Source organism: Tarenaya hassleriana, unplaced genomic scaffold, assembly GCF_000463585.1.
Source record: "Tarenaya hassleriana unplaced genomic scaffold, ASM46358v1 Cleome11, whole genome shotgun sequence".
In the NCBI taxonomy this organism is placed as follows: Eukaryota; Viridiplantae; Streptophyta; class Magnoliopsida; order Brassicales; family Cleomaceae; genus Tarenaya; species Tarenaya hassleriana.
The window spans coordinates 3,744,913-3,765,516 of NW_010961290.1; the positions used below are offsets into that span (position 1 = coordinate 3,744,913).

General features: G+C 42.2%; 6 protein-coding genes and 1 pseudogene across 11 annotated transcripts in view; 4 read left to right on the forward strand and 3 right to left on the reverse strand.

Moving 5' to 3' along the window:
- Positions 1-1,352, forward strand: part of LOC104805866 (nuclear transcription factor Y subunit C-9) — a 1,967-nt gene extending 615 nt beyond the window's left edge. Inside the window, exons 2-3 of the mRNA XM_010530564.2 lie at positions 212-919; positions 1,091-1,352. Coding sequence (XP_010528866.1) covers positions 216-902 — 687 coding nt within the window. The 5' untranslated portion in view covers positions 212-215 and the 3' untranslated portion in view covers positions 903-919; positions 1,091-1,352. The remainder of the gene's footprint in view (positions 1-211; positions 920-1,090) is intronic.
- A 636-nt stretch (positions 1,353-1,988) lies between these two features.
- Positions 1,989-6,180, reverse strand: LOC104805868 (increased DNA methylation 2). 2 transcript variants are annotated; one of them, XM_010530566.2, is made up of 3 exons: positions 5,569-6,180; positions 2,783-3,715; positions 1,989-2,345 (listed from the first exon to the last, which is right to left on the reverse strand). In XM_010530566.2, the coding sequence occupies exons 1-3, from the start codon at positions 5,576-5,578 to the stop codon at positions 2,092-2,094; spliced, it is 1,197 nt and encodes a 398-aa protein (XP_010528868.1). In that variant the 5' UTR covers positions 5,579-6,180; the 3' UTR covers positions 1,989-2,091. The 2 variants fall into 2 exon arrangements, with proteins under 2 accessions (XP_010528868.1, XP_010528869.1); XM_010530567.1 differs by lacking the exon at positions 5,569-6,180 and adding an exon at positions 4,605-4,816.
- LOC104805867 (alpha-crystallin domain-containing protein 22.3) lies at positions 5,198-8,053 on the forward strand. The gene is made up of 3 exons (XM_010530565.2): positions 5,198-5,273; positions 6,904-7,268; positions 7,530-8,053. The coding sequence occupies exons 1-3, from the start codon at positions 5,269-5,271 to the stop codon at positions 7,763-7,765; spliced, it is 606 nt and encodes a 201-aa protein (XP_010528867.1). The 5' UTR covers positions 5,198-5,268; the 3' UTR covers positions 7,766-8,053.
- A 166-nt stretch (positions 8,054-8,219) lies between these two features.
- On the reverse strand, positions 8,220-11,338 carry LOC104805871 (annotated as a pseudogene).
- Positions 11,339-11,427: 89 nt separating this feature from the next.
- On the reverse strand, positions 11,428-13,292 carry LOC104805870 (glucose and ribitol dehydrogenase homolog 1). Of its 2 annotated transcripts, XM_010530569.1 has the most exons (5): positions 13,188-13,292; positions 12,983-13,141; positions 12,207-12,583; positions 11,765-12,123; positions 11,428-11,573 (listed from the first exon to the last, which is right to left on the reverse strand). In XM_010530569.1, exons 1-5 carry the CDS (start codon positions 13,275-13,277, stop codon positions 11,551-11,553), a joined length of 1,008 nt encoding a protein of 335 aa, XP_010528871.1. In that variant the 5' UTR covers positions 13,278-13,292; the 3' UTR covers positions 11,428-11,550. The 2 variants fall into 2 exon arrangements, with proteins under 2 accessions (XP_010528871.1, XP_010528870.1); XM_010530568.1 differs by having other exon boundaries at positions 11,453-11,573; positions 12,983-13,292.
- Positions 13,293-13,683: 391 nt separating this feature from the next.
- Positions 13,684-15,097, forward strand: LOC104805872 (uncharacterized GPI-anchored protein At3g06035). The gene is made up of 2 exons (XM_010530571.1): positions 13,684-13,922; positions 14,407-15,097. The coding sequence occupies exons 1-2, from the start codon at positions 13,835-13,837 to the stop codon at positions 14,910-14,912; spliced, it is 594 nt and encodes a 197-aa protein (XP_010528873.1). The 5' UTR covers positions 13,684-13,834; the 3' UTR covers positions 14,913-15,097.
- A 740-nt stretch (positions 15,098-15,837) lies between these two features.
- LOC104805873 overlaps positions 15,838-20,604 on the forward strand; it is a 5,579-nt gene continuing 812 nt past the window's right edge. Inside the window, exons 1-10 of one of the 4 annotated variants that reach the window (XM_010530575.2) lie at positions 15,838-16,332; positions 16,672-16,886; positions 17,167-17,406; positions 17,494-17,787; positions 17,863-17,931; positions 18,369-18,938; positions 19,043-19,111; positions 19,332-19,493; positions 19,597-19,813; positions 19,886-20,214. In XM_010530575.2, coding sequence (XP_010528877.1) covers positions 15,939-16,332; positions 16,672-16,886; positions 17,167-17,406; positions 17,494-17,787; positions 17,863-17,931; positions 18,369-18,938; positions 19,043-19,111; positions 19,332-19,493; positions 19,597-19,813; positions 19,886-20,214 — 2,559 coding nt within the window. In that variant the 5' untranslated portion in view covers positions 15,838-15,938. Of the gene's footprint in view, positions 16,887-17,166; positions 17,407-17,493; positions 17,788-17,862; positions 17,932-18,368; positions 18,939-19,042; positions 19,112-19,331; positions 19,494-19,596; positions 19,814-19,885; positions 20,215-20,604 lie in introns of all 4 variants that reach the window. The other 3 variants (XM_010530572.2, XM_010530573.2, XM_010530574.2) reach the window with 3 other exon arrangements.

The following is a 20,604-nucleotide window of genomic DNA, read 5'->3' on the forward strand; positions in this document are numbered from 1 at the left end:
AAAGAATCTTCCTTTTCAACAATTCTATGTTATTTTCGCTGCCCCGAATTTGATTTAATTTTTTTGGTCAAGTCCGAGTGGTTCTTGTTTCCATCTTTGTAGGGAATCACCCAGATTCTTCAAACAGTGTCCAAGTCATCAAATTTGTACAAAATAAATCCCCATGATCTAACATATATACACTCATCTCTTAATTTCTTCAATTTTGCAGGAAAATGGATCAGCAAGGCCATGGACAGTCCTCAGGCATGAACTATGGATCAAACCCTTACCAAACCAACCCTATGACGGCAGCCGCAGCCGCTGCCGCTATGGCCACGGGCCAGTTGGCGTACCACCAGACCCAGCAGCAGCAGCAGCAGCAACAGCTGGCTCAGCAGCTCCAAGCCTTTTGGGAGAACCAATACAAAGACATTGAGAAAACCACTGATTTCAAGAACCACAGTTTGCCGCTGGCAAGAATCAAGAAGATCATGAAGGCCGACGAGGACGTACGCATGATCTCGGCCGAGGCCCCTGTGGTGTTCGCGAGGGCCTGCGAGATGTTCATCCTCGAGCTCACCCTCAGGTCGTGGAACCACACGGAAGAGAACAAGAGGCGGACGCTGCAGAAGAATGATATTGCCGCTGCTGTGACGAGAACCGATATCTTCGATTTCTTGGTGGATATTGTTCCACGCGAGGATCTTCGGGATGAGGTCTTGGGGACTATCCCGAGGGGGACGATTCCCGAGGCTGCAGCTGCTGGTTACCCTTACGGGTACTTGCCTGCAGCCACTGCTCCAATCGGGAACCCGGGTATGGTGATGGGTAACCCGAGCGCTTACCCGTCTAACCCGTATATGGCTCAACCAATGTGGCAACAGCAGGGACATGAGCAACAGGAAACTCCGGAGAATTAGCTTTCGCCTAAGAAACTGTGAGTTTTAGCTTCGTTTCAGGTGGTTTTTGCCATGAGGAAACGCATTCAAACACAAGAACTCGACTCGGCTTATTGTCTTTGATCAATGATTAGTTGATACAGAATCTAACTCCATTACATATGTTGGGTTATGTCAGTGACAGAGTCGTATGGTTCTGGTATTTGCAGGGATTCCAGAAGAGGAGCTTTCGGGTTGGAATCTCTTTTCCTTGGATCCAGACATGTTACAAGAAAGAAGGATCAAACATAATGTAAATACAACTTCTGACATCGGTTCTTTGGAGACCGATGTGTGTAGTAGTAGAAGAAACCTAAGCTTTGGCAAAGTAAGAAAAATGTTTGCTTGACAGCTCTTTGTTTCTTGGTTTCCTGTTACCGCCTCTCTTTTATCCTGTTAGATATGCCTTCAATCCAAACTGGTCCTTTTATCTTTTTTGAAAAACGCGATTTTAGCGTCTGCGTTTGACAAGCGTTTGGCGTTTGACGATACAAGCTTGCAAATTCGTGTTTTGAAGATAAAAGAAAGGTTAGTTCCGGAAATGCTGATCACAGATTCACAGTTCCGCCGGTCCTAATCTTTTCTCTGTTTCTCAAGATTGCTAACCGAACCGGCTTAACCTGACCCAAACCGGTTTATGGTTAATGTATATGATGCGGTTCTACAGAACTTACGATACAATCGAAAATACCTCATTTATGTTTTATAAGCTAATGTTGAGTTCAGTGAGAATCGCTTGCTTCGTTGCCCCTAATATTGTCTCGGTTTATCAAAATTCCAAACCAATAACGGATCAATCATTATGACCCGAATCGGTTTAGTTGTTAACATACTACAATATGTGGTTCCATCTAACCGTTGGTAAACCAGAAGTTTACCCAAAATTATCAAACCAGACCAAATCTTGGTTACCAAACTGATTCTTCTAACGACTAACGGTATACCCTATTTATAGTTTAACAAAAGAAGGGTATCGGTTTTTTTCCCTATTTTCCCAATTGCGTTGCGCATCTTATTTCCTTTCCTGCTAATATGCACATCCATTATTGCATTAGTAAAAAAAACAAAGATCAAACCGGCTGAGATAGTCTTAACCAACCGGTTTTAGATTTCCTAAACCGAACATTATACCAAACATAACCATATACCCTTTGAAATGTTACTCCCGTGTCTACACAGTTTGTTTCTGCAACTTCTTCATCACCATTCCTTCAAGAATCCCGTCAGTTCCAAAACTTCCGGAGAACTGCTCGGGATCCACAGGACCCGGAAGCCGAAATGAGATGGAGAAAGGTCCTGGAGGACATAGATTCCGTGTCTGCATTTCAAACACCTGGGAAAACCGATAAACTCGCGTTTCGCCCGTCGTTGTCACTCCTCTTATCATTACCTTCCCGTTATCTTCGACTTCACAACTGAAATAGCCTGCCTTACACGAATCAGGTTAGCGTCCGGTCCAGTCAGAAATCGTAAGTATAACATGTAAACCAGAGAGATATCGATTTTTCCCGTTGGTATCGATCTATCGATGCATATAACTACCAAGAACGTACCGTTTCTCGGTGCATAAACTACGATATTCACGTCGGTTTATATGGAACATATCATTCGAAGCAAGCTGTTACTATTTTCGGAATGTATTCAGCGATCTTTATGTAGACTAAAAACATGATATCTTCTCATCTAAACAAGAATTAAACTTCCTGTAAATTATTAAAAGGGCACTATATTGTAATTATTGTTATTAGGGTTTAACTTAGGTACATTACACAGAGCCATTTTTCTATATCAGGAAAAATTATTCAATGCGTGCATGAATTTTTCCTCATTTAACCAGAGGAATAAGGTGAAAAGAAGCTTACTTTCATCTCTTTTCACCCCAGGAAGCGATACCCGGAAGAGATACGCATCATCGCATTCACCAATGTCCATCAGTCCGACCTGACCTGTAGCCGCTGTACCAGTTACATCAAACCCGGACTTTACAGACGATGTGGCGTTTGCCCGTTCTTGATTGCTCGTATAAGAAGGGAGAAATATCAAACCCCGATTAACGTCCCCACAATTTTCGACGTTATTTCCACTCGCACCTATGACAGACACTGCAAGACAGCCATTTCGATCCTCGGGTTCTTCATTGACCTCAACCTTGTCCTCTGCAACATTGTTGTCAGTATCAGGCAAAGCCAGAGGTGTGACAGGCCTGGTTACAAACTCTACGTTTATATCCACAAGAAAGCACTCTAAGCCCGTCAGCCGCTTAAACCGCTCAATCTCATCTCTCGTCATATAAGAGGTATCTGGGTCGTTAATGAAAGTGATGTTCTTGATTATGACATAACGGTTCCCCATCCGGGATTGTGGGTGAAGAGAAAGTGGAAATAGATCCTTGAACAGAGGGATATCCTTGTTGACGTCCTTGCGTTGGCCACGGAAGAACTCACGAAACAACCGGGAACTCGCTCTCAGTGATGGGTCTGCCTTCCTGAGAATGTGAAGGTATACGTTTTCTAGCTCCACTCGCTTCACGAGTGAGCCAGTGAGATCGTTTGAGGAATAACAAGGGAGATTCTCCGCTTTTCTCTGCAATGCTGATTTCAGGCGATCCTTTTCGTTCTTGAGATCAGGACCAAAGTAAGTTCCCATGACAAAGTGTAAGAGAAATACATTGTCCTCCTCCATATCTTTTAAATCTATCTCGATTGCTGGTTTCGGTTTCTTAGCTGGTGGAAGGATCGGCTGTTTCCAGTTCTCGGCAGGCAGAGCAGATACGATTTCAGCCATGCTGATTATACCTGTAAAACATAATTAGTTATTTCCATGTACAATTACATACAGATATAGCATTTTTTGTCGATGTGATCTTAAAATTTAACTCCGAAACTGGAGTTATCTTACTAGGTCTTGGATTTTGTGGCTAAACCCGAAAATGGTCACTTAGCTTATCAATCACAAACCAAGGGTTTTCGAGTGTTTAAATCTCAGTTAGCACACAGTGGTTGCCTTAAGCGACATGATTACAGTGGACAATGCAGTGCCATAGCCGTGTCTATACGAAGGAAGGTTCATGTGCATATATACGTATATGTATACACAATTCAGATACATTGCGTAGCTGAATAAGATCAAAGCTTTTGTAGATACAAAGATCAACGTGGACGCAGACATACAAACACATATACATATGGATTAACAGTACGATGCAGATGTTGTATGCTTATATACGTATATAGACACATCCACATATATTCGAAGATATGCGTATACAGGAATAAATTCAAACTCGTATAGATACAGTTCGAGAGTACAATGCAGCTTTTATGGGGTTCAAAATTTCAGTGAAAATAAAGCAACCCTCAACGTGGACCAAGAATTCGCGATGATTTTGGGTCCTATCCAGAAATTGGGTTCATCATCAAATCCCAAAAGAACCCAGAAGATTTAGAACTGTCAGCATCAATCACATCCAAAATATGCAAGATTACTGCACGCGTTCCGTTTTTACGTTCGAAGGCGGAGCAAAATTTCCATTTTCTTATCAAATGGGTAGAAAATTATGAAGTAACCATAGCTTCTTCGGCAGAATTTAAGATCAAACAAAAACCAGAGGAGAAGACAACAAGAAAGAATCCAAATCAGTAAATAGATGACTCTATACATAAAATTGGGATCAAGAAAACTAACCGGAAGGATAATTTAGGTTCCTGCCTCACTCAATTTCTCTACCAACTAAGGATTCTATTGTTGGAGCATTAAGGTGGTTGGTTTTTCTTTTTGGCCTTTTGTTTTCGTGGGTCTCTCTCTCGCCGGCAGGACAGAGGGGGAGCGACCGAAACACATTTAGCGACAAAGGGTACAATGGTAATTCTACTACCTCGGTGACATACTTTCTCCGTTTTTACTGGTCCACGTGTGCAGTTACTCCGAAGGGCACAAGCACCTGATTACTTCGCTCTTCCTTGTTCGGTGTTCCTGCAGATTTCTGTGAAAATCAAAGAGGTGAATTTTGTTCTTTTTTTTTTCTCTGGAATTTTTCTCGTTGTCTTTTGTTCTTTTGTTTTGATCTGTTTGTTCCTGTCTCAAGCTTGCGAAGATCACGGTGAATTGAAGCTTGTTGTCCAGTTTTTGTACGATCATTAGTCGAAATAACGATGTAAAACTATGTCTACTTAGCCTTATAGATAAATCTTCGCCGTTCCGAGGGTTTCATCACTGTTGCTCGGGCAGTTACTCCGAAGGGCACAAGCCCCTGATTACTTCCCTCTTCCGCTCTTTAAAAAAAAAAAAAAACCAAACTTCGAAAAACTCACCTCTCGGAATCTCCGGTGACTCCTACACGGCGGCTCCTATGAGGTACGAACATGGGTTTTGCCCAAAAACGCCTCTATTTGTGTTGGCATGTACTTATACTTGTGAGTGAGCTCGCGTGTATGTGTATATATATACGTGTGTATGTTGGTTATGGTGCACTGGCGGTTTGTGTTCCATGGAATGAAGAATCTCTTTGGATTTATTCCATTTTTACTGGATGAGATGATTCCTCCTTCAAAGGTGTTAATGTGAATTTGATTCGAATTATCAAGAAAATTTCTTGCATGAGTTTAATTTTTGAAAAAAAGACTTGAGCTTTGATGTAATAAGTGAGTACCTGGGATCATCCTTGGTAATGGCTCCGAGAACGAATCGTGAATGTGTTGATTCCGTTGGCATTTTGTTGTCGCCGAGCAGATTGAGTTGCTTAGATCAGAAAACTTGAACAAAGGGATTGATTGATTGATCTCCACATAATTCTGTGGCCAAACTTTATGTCTTGAGAGACCCTTCTTTCTTTACTTCACAGATTATTGTACTTTGATTCCTTTGGTGTGATCTGGAGCCATGGAAGCATCATCAGTTTCCTCTTTGAAAGTTTCAAAAGACTCGAGGAACTGGATGTTATCAAAGGAAATGGTGATTGATCATGTTTCCTTGGTTTTTATCTTCGTGTGAGGAGTTTGATTTCTGGATGGAATTTCCCGGAAGTAGATATTCTTGCTCTGGAAAGTGGAGCGAGAGTAGAGTAGTGTAGGAGGATATTGGTTACGGAGAATCTGGTCTTAAAGAGAGATTTTAAACTCACGATATCAATTGCCGGTTTTCTTCATGACGCGTGTTGGCATTGCTTATATGCGTTACGAGAGAGCTGACGAATGCCAAAGATGGAAGGTTTTGTTGACGGTTTTGGAGATTAGTGTTTTCTTAAGATGTGGGGTTCAGCATTTGTAGCATTGGTTTTGTCGAAAATCCTAGGTAACAACCACTACATGTCATGTTTATCTCTCGTATCAATCTAATGGTCAGTGTTCTAAAATCTCGGTAGTAGTATTTCGTGTTCATGAATTTGTCCTCTGCTTGAGTCTATTGATCCATGTTGGTTTAAAGCCTTGGCAAGCTCTCTTGTTGAATACGTGCTCAAGATTTAACTCGCTTTTCAAATCTTACGATTGCCACTGTGAGAGGATTCGATAATCACTACAGTTTTAAAGCCTCGATAATTGCTATGAAATATTTGAGATTGAGTTCCCTTATTGAATCTGATGATCATTGTAGTTTTAGGTCTTGGTGATTGTCGCGATGGATCAAGATTGAACTCTCTTTCGATGTCTAATTATAAGGGTCATGGTAATAACCATTGTTTGATGAAGATTTTGCTCTTCCACTGTATCTGACAGTTTCTGTTGGTAATAGCCTTAATGGCTTCAAGATTATGCTCTCTTTGTTTCTAGATTCGCGGCTAATATCCGTTTATGGGTTCCAAATATTATCTCTCTTATTGAAAATCTAACAACCGCCGCTGTTTTAAGACCTTGGTAAGAACCATTACCTTTTAAAGATGAGCCGTTTTATAAAAACTTGATGACCGCCGCTGTTTTAAAGCCGAGTTCCTTTTTTACGTGATATCCGGTTGCACTATAAAAAAAAAGGCTTCTTGTATTGCATGCAGGCCTTCAGGTTCTTACAACAGCGGAAATAACGCTAATCTTCCTGGAAACACCGGGAACCAACAGGTTCTTTTAGTGGCTCCGTTGAATAGCGTACCATACATCGGTCCATCTACCAACCAAGCTCCCATGTCAGGTCGAAGGGAAAATGACGACGCGGAAAAAGGAGGGCCGGCTATGATATTTCTGCCTTCTGAATCAGCTGCAGAGTTCACTGAACTTGCAGGCCAAACCAAAACTGGAGTTGCCCTCACGGGGAGTGCGGCCATGGGGAAAATCGGACCAGCCATTGGTTTGGTGGATATCGCTGAAAATGATGACTCGTACTTCTTTCGTGTTTCGCTGCCAGGCGTATCGAGAGATGAAAGTAAGTCCGATACCGATGCCTTTCCAAATCTGTGTGAAGTTTCAATTACTCTCCAAAACTATTCTTCTGCATTTCGTTGAACCTTTTGCGGCAGAGTTTAGTATCAAGTCAGTCAGCGGATATGGTAACTTCAATTGATTTAATTTCAGAGATTTCATTCTGAACTGTAACAAGTTCGGAGGTTTTGCTAGATTGTTTTTAGACGTTTTCGTCCGGAATGCCCTGTGACCGTCGAATTTAACGTGCTGTTTTAATATCCAGAGGATTTCAGCTGTGACATCGAGCCTGATGGCAAGATTCTGATAAAGGGAGTGACAATGACGGGAGAGAAGACTGTGTGCAGAGATTCTCAGGTTTTCAAGATGCTGACGCAGAACCTATGCCCGCCTGGACATTTTACAGTCTCGTTCCAGCTTCCAGGCCCTGTGAATAGCGAAGAATTCGACGGCCAGTTCGGATCGGACGGTGTTCTTGCCGGCACAGTCAAGAAGATATGAACAATAACATTGTTCATAAGTGAATCTTGAGCTGCAAAACCCAGAAGATCATAAAAAAAAAACATATAAGAGAGAAGTTAAAAATTAAGAAAGAGGAGAATCTGTTGTTTCCTTCAAGAACCCTATTTTGTTTATGTTAAAGTATGAGCCAAGCGCATATAGGTACTCTATATCATGGTTGTCGGAAATATCGAGAACCGGCATCGGTCCGGGCCTCACCTGGTCGGAAAGAACTTGGGAATGTGGACTTCCTTTTTATCGCCATCTCGATTAAAACCCGTTAAATTAGTCGTTGAATCGCTTTGGTGACTCTTCACCCTACAACGGATCTTTTTCGAATATTTGTCAACAATAATTTCGAGATCAATTGATTACGGATCGGATCAGATTCTAAATATTGGAAATCGTATATGAAGCTTGACTACTGAAGAGGTGCTTCAAATGTCGTTTTTTCTTCTATTGAATGAAATCACCTTCATATTAAATCGAATCCTTTTACAACTTTGCAAAAGACTTTTTTTTAAATATGTTTTGAAAAAAAATTAGACTCTATCCTGCGAAGAAGATGAAGAAGATTCCGCCGCAGTCGAAGCCAAATCCGGCGCTGCTCCGTCGCCTCTGTACTGCTGAACCACCAGAATCGATGCCGTACTCATCGAACATTCCGGGGAGATCAACAGATTCCCGATCGGTCCCGGTTCCGGGCACTCTCCGATTCCCTCAATCGCCATCGCGATCTCCCCCCCCCCTGGCATCCGACCCACCACGATCAGATCTCTCCGTCGCAGCTTTTTGATCGCAGATCTGACATCTTCGAAGGTGCTATTGACTCGGATCTCTTCGAACCGGATCGATTCGTCCTCTGACGCCGTTTCTCTGATCATCGACAGGATATCCTCGTCAGAACTGACTATTCTACTTCGCGATTCGCCGTCGTTGTCTTCGTCCACGTTGATCCGGACTACATCTGCGGATTTTTCCGGCGAAACCACGAAATGGGCGACTGTCAGGGAGACTCTCGGATGCTCCGCCATTCGTAATCCGTAAGCCAACGCTTCACGGTCGTCGCGACCGCCGAAGAACAGAACCGCGATGGAGTAGGAGACGTCTTGGCTCACGACGTGAATGGGTCCTCCGAATCCCCTGTCTACGAATATTCCGACGGAACACGGCGCGTGCTGTAGAACGCGGCGGTTGACCCAGCGGTGCTCGGGGGAGCCGTATGTGCTGGTGGAACGGCAGGATTATGATGGCGGCGTGCTTTCTACGCGCCGTCTCGCAGATGTCTTCATGGATGTCGGAGATTGATGAGATCACCGTCATTGGACGGAGACTCGCTGTGCTCAGCTCCTGAAACGCCTGAAAGGTCACCTTGACTTGATCTGAGATTGAACCTTGGGCAATGATTCTCCGGTTCAAGAACGGAAACCCACTTCTGCAGACATTATGAACCATCATTATGGCTGAAGATCTCTCAGTGAGTTCCTGCAGGTGCAACATATAAGCTCGGAGCCCCTCGCCTTTATTGACGCCTCTCGAGGCCTCGAGGAGGTTTGTGATTGTCGGGATGCTTCTGGTAGTGTAGAAACAGGTGAGGATCCTGAGTTGCATGTCGGGATTACGGTGCTCGAGTGACTTGTGATTCCGCTCGGTGGGTTTTTTGGATCTTCTTGTGGGTTTGTATACAGCCATGACGATCGGAGTCGTCATGAACGTTGTGACGAGAGCCATCAGAACCATAATGGCAAATATCTGATCGTTCAAGACCTGAGAAAAGTCGTAACGGGTCAGAAATGTTTAATCTTTCAATCTTCCATGATTCTAACAGGGATGGATGAATGACATGTTATGGATGGTGGGTTAGTTATGCGGAAGAACATCCGTACCTTTCAATCTTTTCCGATGTTGAGCACGATCAGTTCAACCAACCCTTTCATGTTCATGAGGAATCCCAACGCGAGAGCTTCACGAACAGGCATCTTAAATAGGAGGGACAGCCCGAGAGTGCCAACAATCTTCCCGAAACAAGCCGTGAAAATGACCAGAACCAGTAGGCCCCATGACTGAAGGCCTTGAATGGTGGCAACGTTCGTTTTAAGGCCACTCGCCACAAAGTATATCGGCAAGAAGAGACCCGAAACTAGATCCTCGACTTTCTCGACGAGGGCCTGGGCAAAAGGTCCTTCTTTTGGGATCAAAACTCCCACCACAAAGGCTCCGAACATGGCATGGATTCCAATTGCGTCTGTGATGAGGCCACATGCAAGAACGATAGCCAAAGTCGGGCATATGTATGTTTCGCTTATCGGTTGTCCCTCTTGGCACTTACGGGCGATATATTTGAAGATCGGGGGAAGAACGATAACAGCACAAATGACGAAACCGCATCCGCTGAGTAATACCCAGAGAGATATGAGTGCGGAATTGCTGGTTCCCGAGAGGACAATGGCCAGAGCAAGGAGAATCCAGGCTGCCACGTCGTTGACCGCTGCTGCTGATATAGCCAGCCGCCCGATATCGGTAGTGAGAAGCTTGAGCTCGGCTAGGATACGGGCCAAAACAGGGAATGCAGTGATGGACAGAGCCAACGATGTGCTGTCCACACCCTTTGATATTGTTGCTTTGAGGACGAACGAAGACCCAACTCCCATAGCAAACGGGAGGGATATCCCTGCCATGGCAATGGCGAGAGCTTTCTTCCCGGTTCGTCTAAGGGCAGCGGTATTAATCTCTAGACCGGCGAGGAAGAGGAAGAAGAGAAGGCCAATATTTGCTAGAGTTTCTAATACTGTCAGGCTTTTGGATGAGAAAACTGCGGTCAGGTAAGTCTTGGAACGGCCGGAACCGAGGGGCCTAGTAGAATTCCGCCCTGAGAATGTAACCAGGAGGGTATTTGAAAACTGGGGTAACAGTCAGTTAATGAAAGCGAAGGGGAGTGAGGAGATTAGGTACTCACGATTACTTCCGCGATGACCCGAGGCTGACGCAGAGGCCAGAGAATATAGGCGAGACCGCGGGTTAGAACCACCACTATCAGAATCTGCAATATCGCGAGAGGGAGAGCGAAATCCAACGGATTATCGCCCTGGAAAATCCCGTTGGACGTCGCTTTCATCGTCGTCGATGGGCAACTGTGAATTGCCGAAGAGTTGGAAACCATGTTCAAGACACCTTAACGTTGTCTGCGACGAAGAGTAGAGAGCGATCAAATCGGTAAGGAGCTGACATTAACCCTCATCAAACAAGACGATGTTTCGAAGTACTTACCTAACTTGACAGGCAAGAAAGTTTCTTTCGAGTTTCGTGGGATAAAAGTAACTTAACGAGAGGAGACTCTTGTTTATAAGGACGAAATCAACAGTCACTAATCCTATAGGAAGTGGGAGGAAAAGAAAACAAATAAAGATCATTGTCGGTCTTAGCGGACCTAATCCTAATTAAACTCTTAATCCTAACCCTAGCATTCTGTTGTGATGAAAAGGAAACAATACTCTCAAAAATATATATTTCCACAATTTCAGACGGATCTATAGGGTAATCATTATCATTATCATTATTATTATTATCATCATTATTATTATTATTATTATTTAACCTAGTTATTATGGATTCCGTCAAGATTAAATCATAAATATATATATATAATTGTGACAACACTCTTATAGACGTAATCGGGCATATTGGCCGTAACATAAGTCCCAAACACATTTTATTACAACTTCACACGTTCTTACATTTCAACTAAGATCGACACGTTACTGTCTTTAGATCGCATGTATCGGTCTTTACGCGTTCACGATTGCGCCTCCTACACAATTAGGAAAAAACACCATTAATCAAGTAATCATATACTTCGAAAAACCATGTAACCGTTCATTTTTATGCCGAGAGTTTCTTAGATTGGGTAGTCGTTATGATATTCGGGTAATTGGTAAATATTTTTTTAACCGAACCGATCGATATAACCGGTCAGAATACACACTGCTAAGCTTTACTTACCATTGGGGTGGAGGACTTGGCCGGTGAAGTAAGACGAGCAGTGATTGCAAGCCAAGAAAACGTACGAGGGCGCGACCTCGATGGGCTGGCCGGCTCGCTTCATTGGGACTTCTTCTCCGAACTTCTGAGTCTTCTCCTCGTGGAAAGAGGCCGGGATGAGCGGAGTCCATATGGGTCCAGGGGCGACGCCATTGACGCGGATACCTTTCTGGGCGAGCTGAAGGGCGAGGCCTCGGGTAAATGCCACGATCGCTCCCTTCGTGGCCGTGTAGTCCAGAAGCGAAGCATTGCCCTTGTACGCGTTCACCGACGTCGTGTTGATTATGCTGCTCCCTTCTTTCATGTGCTTCAATGCATGCCTGGAATTTAAACCACATGTACGTATGGCGTTAGAACAAAACAAATAATAAAATGAACCAAATATATATATATATATATATACCTGGTGAGGAAGAAGTATGAGAAGATGTTGGTGCGGAAAACACGCTCGAGCCTCGGCTCATCGATCTCCTCGATGGTGCTACTCTCGTACTGCTCGGCCGCGTTGTTTATCAGGACGTCGATCCGTCCGTACGCATTCACCACCTCGTCCACCACCCTCTTGCAATTCTCGTCAAACCCTAAATCCGTCGCAATCGATATCGGGTCCTTGGCCTCGTCGGTTTTCGCCTCCTTCAACATCTGTAGAGTATCTTGTGCGTCTTTCTCCTCCTGGCCTTTCACGTACGTGAATGCCACGGTGGCGCCTTCCAGGGCGAAGCAGTGACAGACCGCCCGGCCGATGCCGGAATCTCCGCCGGCGATCAACGCCACTTTCCCCTTCGTAGTTTACATATGCGTGTTTTGCAAGGAAGGTTAGTATTGGTTTGACATATTGATGTGGAATATATACATGTATCTATATCCGTGTTTTTACGTCTATGCATGGGCAGATACATATGACTTCTACTTCTATATGTATGGATACACAGGTACATACATATGGAATATATATACATGTATATGTTCGTAAACATGCCTATCATATTCATATACGCACGTGCATGCAAACTAACCAAACACAGCTCTTAACTTCTAATCTCACATGTTACGTATAGGTCAAATCGAAATGTTACGACAACCGATAAAAGTATACCGCACGCATGCATAAATATACAATATGATATATGTTTGCACGATTAAAGTGAATCAAGATTAAATAAATATTAATTTAATTACACGAAACTTGTTGGAAGGTTTGTAATCGGAGCTAGCGAACTTGGGGATAGGGTCCATGACATGTTCTTTGCCTGGTTGTGTCTCTTGTTTCTGTCGTGGAAACTGATCCGTCGACATTGCTCTCACCCAAACTAACTTACCTCCTCTTCCCTTTTCTCTCTTTCTCGCGAAATCTGAATTTTCCGGGAAAATGATCACTAGGTACTTTGCAGGATCTATGTGGAAGCCGAGAAAACGAAAGCGAGGCGCTCGATACGGTTCGTGATGAATACGCCAACCGGCCCAACACATGCATTTATATCCACCTAAAGAGAGAAGCATGGACATGTGTGTATATATATACAATTATATATCTACGTATGTAATGACACGTGACGTAGAAGTGAACATAGATAGATGACGTGGCAATGCAGCGGGTGAGGACGTACACGTGTTCGTAAATGGGACCGGACGGTGATCCGTGTGACGGGGACAAAATTAACGAGTTTCACGTATTTGTTTTGTAAATGCTTTTAAATAAAAATTGGGAAAAAAATTGTTTTGCATGAACATTCTCTGCATGCAAGACACGTGGCAAGAACCCGCCTTAATAGATGGCGTGAATTCGTAACACCTGTTCGAAACTATTCAAAATTAGCTTAATTCTTATCAGCAACATTATCAAGATCTGATTCGGACATATATATAAGGCCCGACAAATTCGAAGCTCCTTCTTTTGTTCTCGTTCCTCTGATCTCTCCTTAATTACAGCATATAAAAAAACAAAGTGAAATAAAAGACACACTGAGAAATTAAAAAAAAAAAATCATAAGAAGAAGGAATAACACTGTGTGAAGATTAAGAAGAAGAAAAATGGTGTCTCTTCCCAAGATCGGTTGCTCCTTCACTGTCTTTGTTCTTTCTGTTTTGTTGTTCGCCTCCTCTTCTGGCCTTTGCAATGGTATTTACACTCTACTCATAACATGTGTGTGTATATATGCATACATATATGTATTTATTTATACTTGAACGCATGTATATACATGTTTAGACTTTGGCTGGCCTTAGTTTGTATTAACATACACATGATTTATCTAAATATCATCTTCTAGGATCAGACAATTTTCTTATTATTTTCAAATGTATATTTTATGGTTTCCTGATGGAAAATGCGCATTATTATAGTACGAATCTTAGGACCGTATATCTAATTTGATGATGATCTATATACATTATAATTTATTCATACATAAGCATAGGTTAATAATATTTTTTATTTCGATTTTTGCATGAGATCCTCATATAACCACATATGGTTTGTGGCTCGTGTTTAGACTTGTTTAGAGGCAAATTGGATAAGGGTTGCATGTATTTGTTAGTCAGTCTTTTCGCAAGTAACAGCTATATATATATATATGTATATACACACATATATATATTTTCAGAAGAAGAGGACAATCTTCTGCAAGGCCTCAATAGCTACCGAACCGCTCAAAGGCTTGCGCCGTTCTCCAAGAACGACAAGGCAGATTGCTTAGCCGACGAGATAGCGGACAAGCTCGAAGACGAGCCGTGCACCAACCACACAGCCCTAAACGACGTCGTCCCTGGCTCGGTCCCTCCGAGGATATCTAATTACCAAGACTTGCTCTCCAAGTGCAAGATCGATCCGAACAAAACCCGAGACGGCTTGATCTTACCCGTTTGCGTGCCCAAGAGGGTCCCGACCTTAGTCCTGACAAATTACACGCACACGGCTTATTCGCAGTACCTGAACGATTCGAGGTACGTAGGGGCGGGTGTCGGGTCGGAGGACGAGTGGATGGTCGTGGTTCTGACCACGAACACTCCGGCAGGGAGCTTTGCAAGCGGAGCGAGCCCAGTCGCGACCGTGGGGTTAGGGTTTGGGTTCGGGTTAATGGGATTGGTTTGCTGGTTTATGGCCTTGTGAGACCGATGTGTTTTTTTTTTTTGTGTGTGCGCGCGAAAGCGGTGAATGGACATGCGGTTGTGTTATGGTGCACAGAGATCTCTCTTTGTTTAACCATGGATGAAGCAAGAGTGGGTTCTGTTTCTTGTTTTGTTTGCTAACGGATTTTGGTAATAAACTAAGTGCTGCGAATAAATTTGAGTGGAGGGAAAGATCGTGTTTCTTGAAACGGAAAGATTCGCCATGATAGAATTATTTTTGTTATTATATTGATAAGACAATAAATTATAAATATATGTAGGTTAGTTTCTAATATTTATTATTATATAAACTTTAGTGTTATATATTTAAATATATTCAAAAGAGATGCGAATACGGAACTACGAACCAAACGGAGTCGAGCTTGTAATGTGTATGATCCCCCACTTTTGCAACCAAAAAATGTTGCGCGTTTGCGTTAGAAAAATATGAATTTAGAGTTCAATTTTTTTCGATTAGATTAATCATAATGATATATGACCAAAAGGTTTAAAAGACAATTCATTTAAAAACGGGCATCAACCGTCAATTTCGTTGATTACATAATTATTGGGTGTCAACTCCATGTGTTATATCCATTTTCTTAGGAAATACGAGAGAAATATTATTATCCAAATCCGAAAAAAATTAAGGGTTAATTATAATATAATTTTTGTACTATAAAGAAAATTTTCATAATCTAATTTGATAATGTATATAAAACACCTTTAAAATTGTGATGCACATTTGTTTATGTATTTACTCATTTTGATATTTTTAGTATATTAGAATTATATTTAAAAAAATTGGATATTTTTACAAAGATTACATTTTATATGTAGTAGATAATTAGTATTATAGTATCAAAGCTTTTTGCTTTGTTTTATAAATGATAAATAAAATATAAAGAGGAAAAATAAACCAGATACGCGCGAGGACAAGTGCGCGGGGTGAGCTATCCTGCGCACCGCTCACGGAGAAAGAAACGGCGGACCGCTATCGACGGCGGAGATTCTTGCCGGAAACTTCATGTTCGAATCGGATCTCATCGTCAACATGTTTGCCGATCAAAAGAACGGCCTGGATTTCTTCTTTCCCGCTCCGTCTGCTGGAATCACCGCCACGGCGACGTCTTCCGCCGTCGCTTCCGCCTCCGTGGAGGCGGATAGGAACGAAGACGATGATGATTGGGGAGACTTCGTCGAATCTTCCGTTTCTGTTTCCCGCGCGGGATATCTGCCGCCGGATTTAAACAGATTCGTCACGGATCGCAATGGTACAGACTCATCGGAGGTTGCTGAGCCCGACTCGGCGCCGAGTCGGATCGAATCAAGTCAGGGTCAGTGGGTGAAGCCTCGGGGCCCGGTGCCATTGTCGGTGTTTGGAGAAGCGGAGGAGGAAGAAGGAGAAAGGGATGGATCAGGTGCGTCGGTTCCGTCGTTAAGATTCTCATTGGATTCGATTTCTAGTAAGCACAATAACGGCAATGGATCTGCCAATAAAGTAGTGAGTACGAATCCAAATGTTGGAATCAATGATTTGATAGAAAATTTGTATAGGGACAACGGGCAGAACAAGTTGAAAAACGGGTTGAATTCGTTATCGGATAATAATCCGAGCCATTTCGGCACGGATAAAAAGAAGAATACGCAGTGGAATTCAGCAAATTTTGATGGAAATTTACCGAAATTGGGTTCGGTTGAGTGGAACTCTGATTTAGAAGTAAAGGACACTGATTTGAGCCAAAAAACTCTAAACCCAGTTATTAGCTTGGAGAATTTGAGCTGGAATCCATCGAATTGTGGTACGCAAAGGTTTGGACCAAAGAGTGATGGGATGAATTCTAGTGAGGTGATGTTGGATCCGAGTGATTCAAATCAGGGTTTTGTTGATCAGAACGATGACATTGATGAAGATGATGGGTGGGAATTCAAAACTGCTGAGTGTAATTCACAAATAAGAGATGGAGACTCTAAGGTAATCATAATTTGTGCCATCTCCCTTTCGTATTGTTTTGTGGCCATTGTGAATCTAGCAATAGGAAATTGCTTCGTTTGTGTTGCATTGAGCATCTTTTCTTAACTGGTGATTGAGTCAAGTGTGTTGGATGCTTGTAGATTTTTCAGTTAGTCAGGTGAATCTATGGTGTTGTTTATTTTATGCTTCAGAATTGAAAAACTCAATTAGCTGAAATTCTATGCTGACCTGGTCAGTAATGTGTTCTAATGTCCTTTTTCATCGTATAATTGTATTCAAGCCGGAGAAACAGAAGGCGGCTGGAAGTGAACTTGCTGTGGTTTCTAATGCATCGAATTTGAGTTGGAACTTTTGGAGTTTACCTACAAATGGGATAGGCCCCAATGTCAATAACTGTAAAACAGATGCAGTTAATTCAGTTTCTGATTTGGAAAATGGAGATGATGATTCTTGGGATAACGGTGGATGGGAATTCAAGGTTGCCGAACCAGGAGAAATGAAGAATGATATAACAAGTAAGGTATGAGCAACATTTAACAGAAGACTCATTCACGTGCATGTAGGAACCCCATTGTTTATGTCGTGTCTGAGACTTTCCAGTGTTTAGGTTGAAGGGAATGATAAAAAGGATGGTAGAAGTGGTGAATTCACCGTTGGATTCGAGAATGGAGCACCCCAAGTTAATGATTTATTTGCTGTGTCTTCTCAACAATCTGATGGGTGGGCCTTTGGATTTGACTTCAATCCGACGTCTAAAAGTGAAACCACCACCATTTCTAATTTGAACTCTCAAATCCAGCAGTATGAGAGGGAAACTGTTCCAAGTTTTTTTCATAGCGATTCTGAAGAAACAACCTGGGCATTTAAGCCGTCATCTTCACAAACTGGTACACTGAATGAGGTAATGCATCAATAAACCATGTAATTATCTGGACAGAATGTGGATATTGAATTTTGTTTTCCACTTTCTCTTCAGGAAAAGCTAAGCTTTCCTGATTTTCTTCCTGCTAACTTCCAGACACATTTATCTGGTGGTGCTGTACAGGTAATAATTTGTTTGACATGCTAAGCGAGGTCCTTGTTCCCACCAAGTCTCATACTTTGAAATTCATTTATCTACCACATCTATTTTTCAAAATGTGATAAGAGTCCCAGAATATGCAGCTCGCGTTAGGAATCTATTGGTGATCAATACATTTGTTCATATTTGTCTTGAATGAATCTTAATAGCCACTTTATATTGAACTTTTTTTTAGTAGAACCTATTTGACCCGGGTAGTGGCCTTTTGTCGTAGTTTTCTTGCTGATCATTTCTACCTGATTCGTTTGCTTCCTTTTATAAAACTTCGCCGGAATATGTGCTACTTAGTGTTCCTTTTCCGTCGTGTACAAAATCTGAAGACCTATGTTTTCTACATTTTCCTGATCGAAGTCATTGTTATGTGTATGATAAATGTTTATTTTTCACATCTATTCACTCAGAAGAAAGAAGTACCACCAGAGAAGCCTAAGGGACCGTTGGCACTGTCCCTTTTCGGCGAAGAAGATCTTGAAAGTTCCGATCCCATGGTTTACGAAGACATTCCCTCTTCTAACCATGATTCCTACTCAAGGGGTAAACCTAAGGCACCTGGTCCAAGTATATCCATCAGTGATCTGATATCGAGTTTATACAATCAAGTGGAGGAGAGGACTACTGAAAAGGGTGATGAAACCAGAAAGACTGTCACTGATTTTAACTTGGCAGATGCCGAGGATGATTCCTGGGAGTTTCAAGGTCCCGCAGAGTCCATTTTGATCCCAGATGCATCAAAAGATGTAGATGATTTTGACGATGATTCCTGGGAGTTTCAAGGTCCAACGCAGCCTATGAAAGGAGATCACAGTCATTTGGGAAATGCTACCCCGACTCAAACCTTTGCTCCGGCTGGTAATACTGAACAACACGAAAAACAAGTCTTCAACATAGAAGTGAATGATTTCCGGGATCTCTTTGATGAGCTAAAGACTGAATTGTGCTATGCTGCTCTAAACCATCTGGAAAATTTAAAGGTCAGCCTACCTTTCTGGACTCTACATTCTTCCACTTCCTATTTCCTTAGTACTCGCCGTTCTGTAAATTTTACGTTACTCTTTTTAACTCTTGGAAATTGCAGGAAGCTCGTAGCTTATTTACTGATTCCAGTGAAGGCACTGAAGTAAAAAAACGTGATGAGGAAATTCGGGTAGGTGGATTCACTGCTTTTCCCAATAACAGTTTACAGCTTACAATGGGAATGCTGCAATATGTATTTTGCTCATCTAGAATTCAAATCCGGGGGACGTTCAGACAACAGAAACAAGTTCAGCGCAAATTTCATGTAGAACTTGGAAGAGTTTGATATCTGTTTCCGTGCAGTGTATTGCTTTGTTCTTTTACTGATTTTGGTTACCTTTGCTTTTTAGGATCTGCAGAAAAAGCTGGACGAGGATGTTCTGATCAGTGAAGTCAACTTGGAGAGTCTCCAACCGAGACCCTCTGGCATTAGAGAATTTATTACCACCCTCAAAGAGCCAAAATTTCGAGCACTGGATTCAGAATATCACCTGTCAGAGAGATTGCTATCGGTAAAGTCCATTCAAGTTCAGTTTATGTACCAAACATTCTTAACGCAAGATCTTTAACATTCATTCAAATTTTTGGCTTAACAAAATATGAATTCCTTCACAGGCAGAGCAGGATTGCAATTTGATGATTGAACTTCTGAAACACTCGACGTTGACTCTGAAAATCCTGAACTTGGGCTCATCTGAGCAGCAGTCCAAATACACTTCAGCTTGGTCCACCATTGCTTCGGTCTGTGCTCAAGAATTGAGACATGCCGTGTCTATTTGGAAGCAGGCGCAGGAAAAGAACATTCAAAAGCAAATCCTATCTGCATCTCAAGGTACTATACTGGGCACATCATGTTTTTGGATTTCAAGAAATTTTCAGTTTTTGACACATTCCATTTTCACAGGGAGAAGCTATATTCTTGCACTGGGGGAAGTTTACAGAGTGACGAAAATCCTTGTAGCCACAACCAAAGTATATAAACCATGGATTTTATTAGATCCAGGATCAAACCTATTGGGTTTTCTGGATGAGTGTGCCTACTTATGGTCAAACTCGGGACTAGAAGATGCTCTGCTGAATATTTCCGACGTCCTCAATGATAAATCTACTACTCAGCTTCTAGAATCGATCAAACACATAGACGAACTTGATGCTTGTACAATCCACAGCCGCATCATCTCAGCCAGAGAACCCATCTGCCACATCTCCGGCTTAACTGCTGAGATAATTCCAGGTACGCGTTCTATAATGCTTTCTAGGCACTGCCGCATCTCGTTCTGTTTATATCTTTGGCCTCTAAACATAAAAGATACATCGTTATGAACAGGGAAATTCACAGTTCTAGGCTCTCGTATCATGCCATTATGAAATTGAATTACTATAGGGATGTATAGTAGAGATGAATAAATCATAGTAATAAAATAAACAAAACCTGTTCGAGTCAGTCAGCTATGCCCGGAAAAGGAAAAAAAGATTGGGTTTTTGTTCTTTGGATAAACACAAACCCTGAACCTGCATTTGTTCGAATTTGCAGTCGAACACAAACTCTGGATCGATTAATAAGCCAGTCAAGCTATACATACTTCAAATGATTTTAACCGAATGTATCTGTGAAGCAGGAAT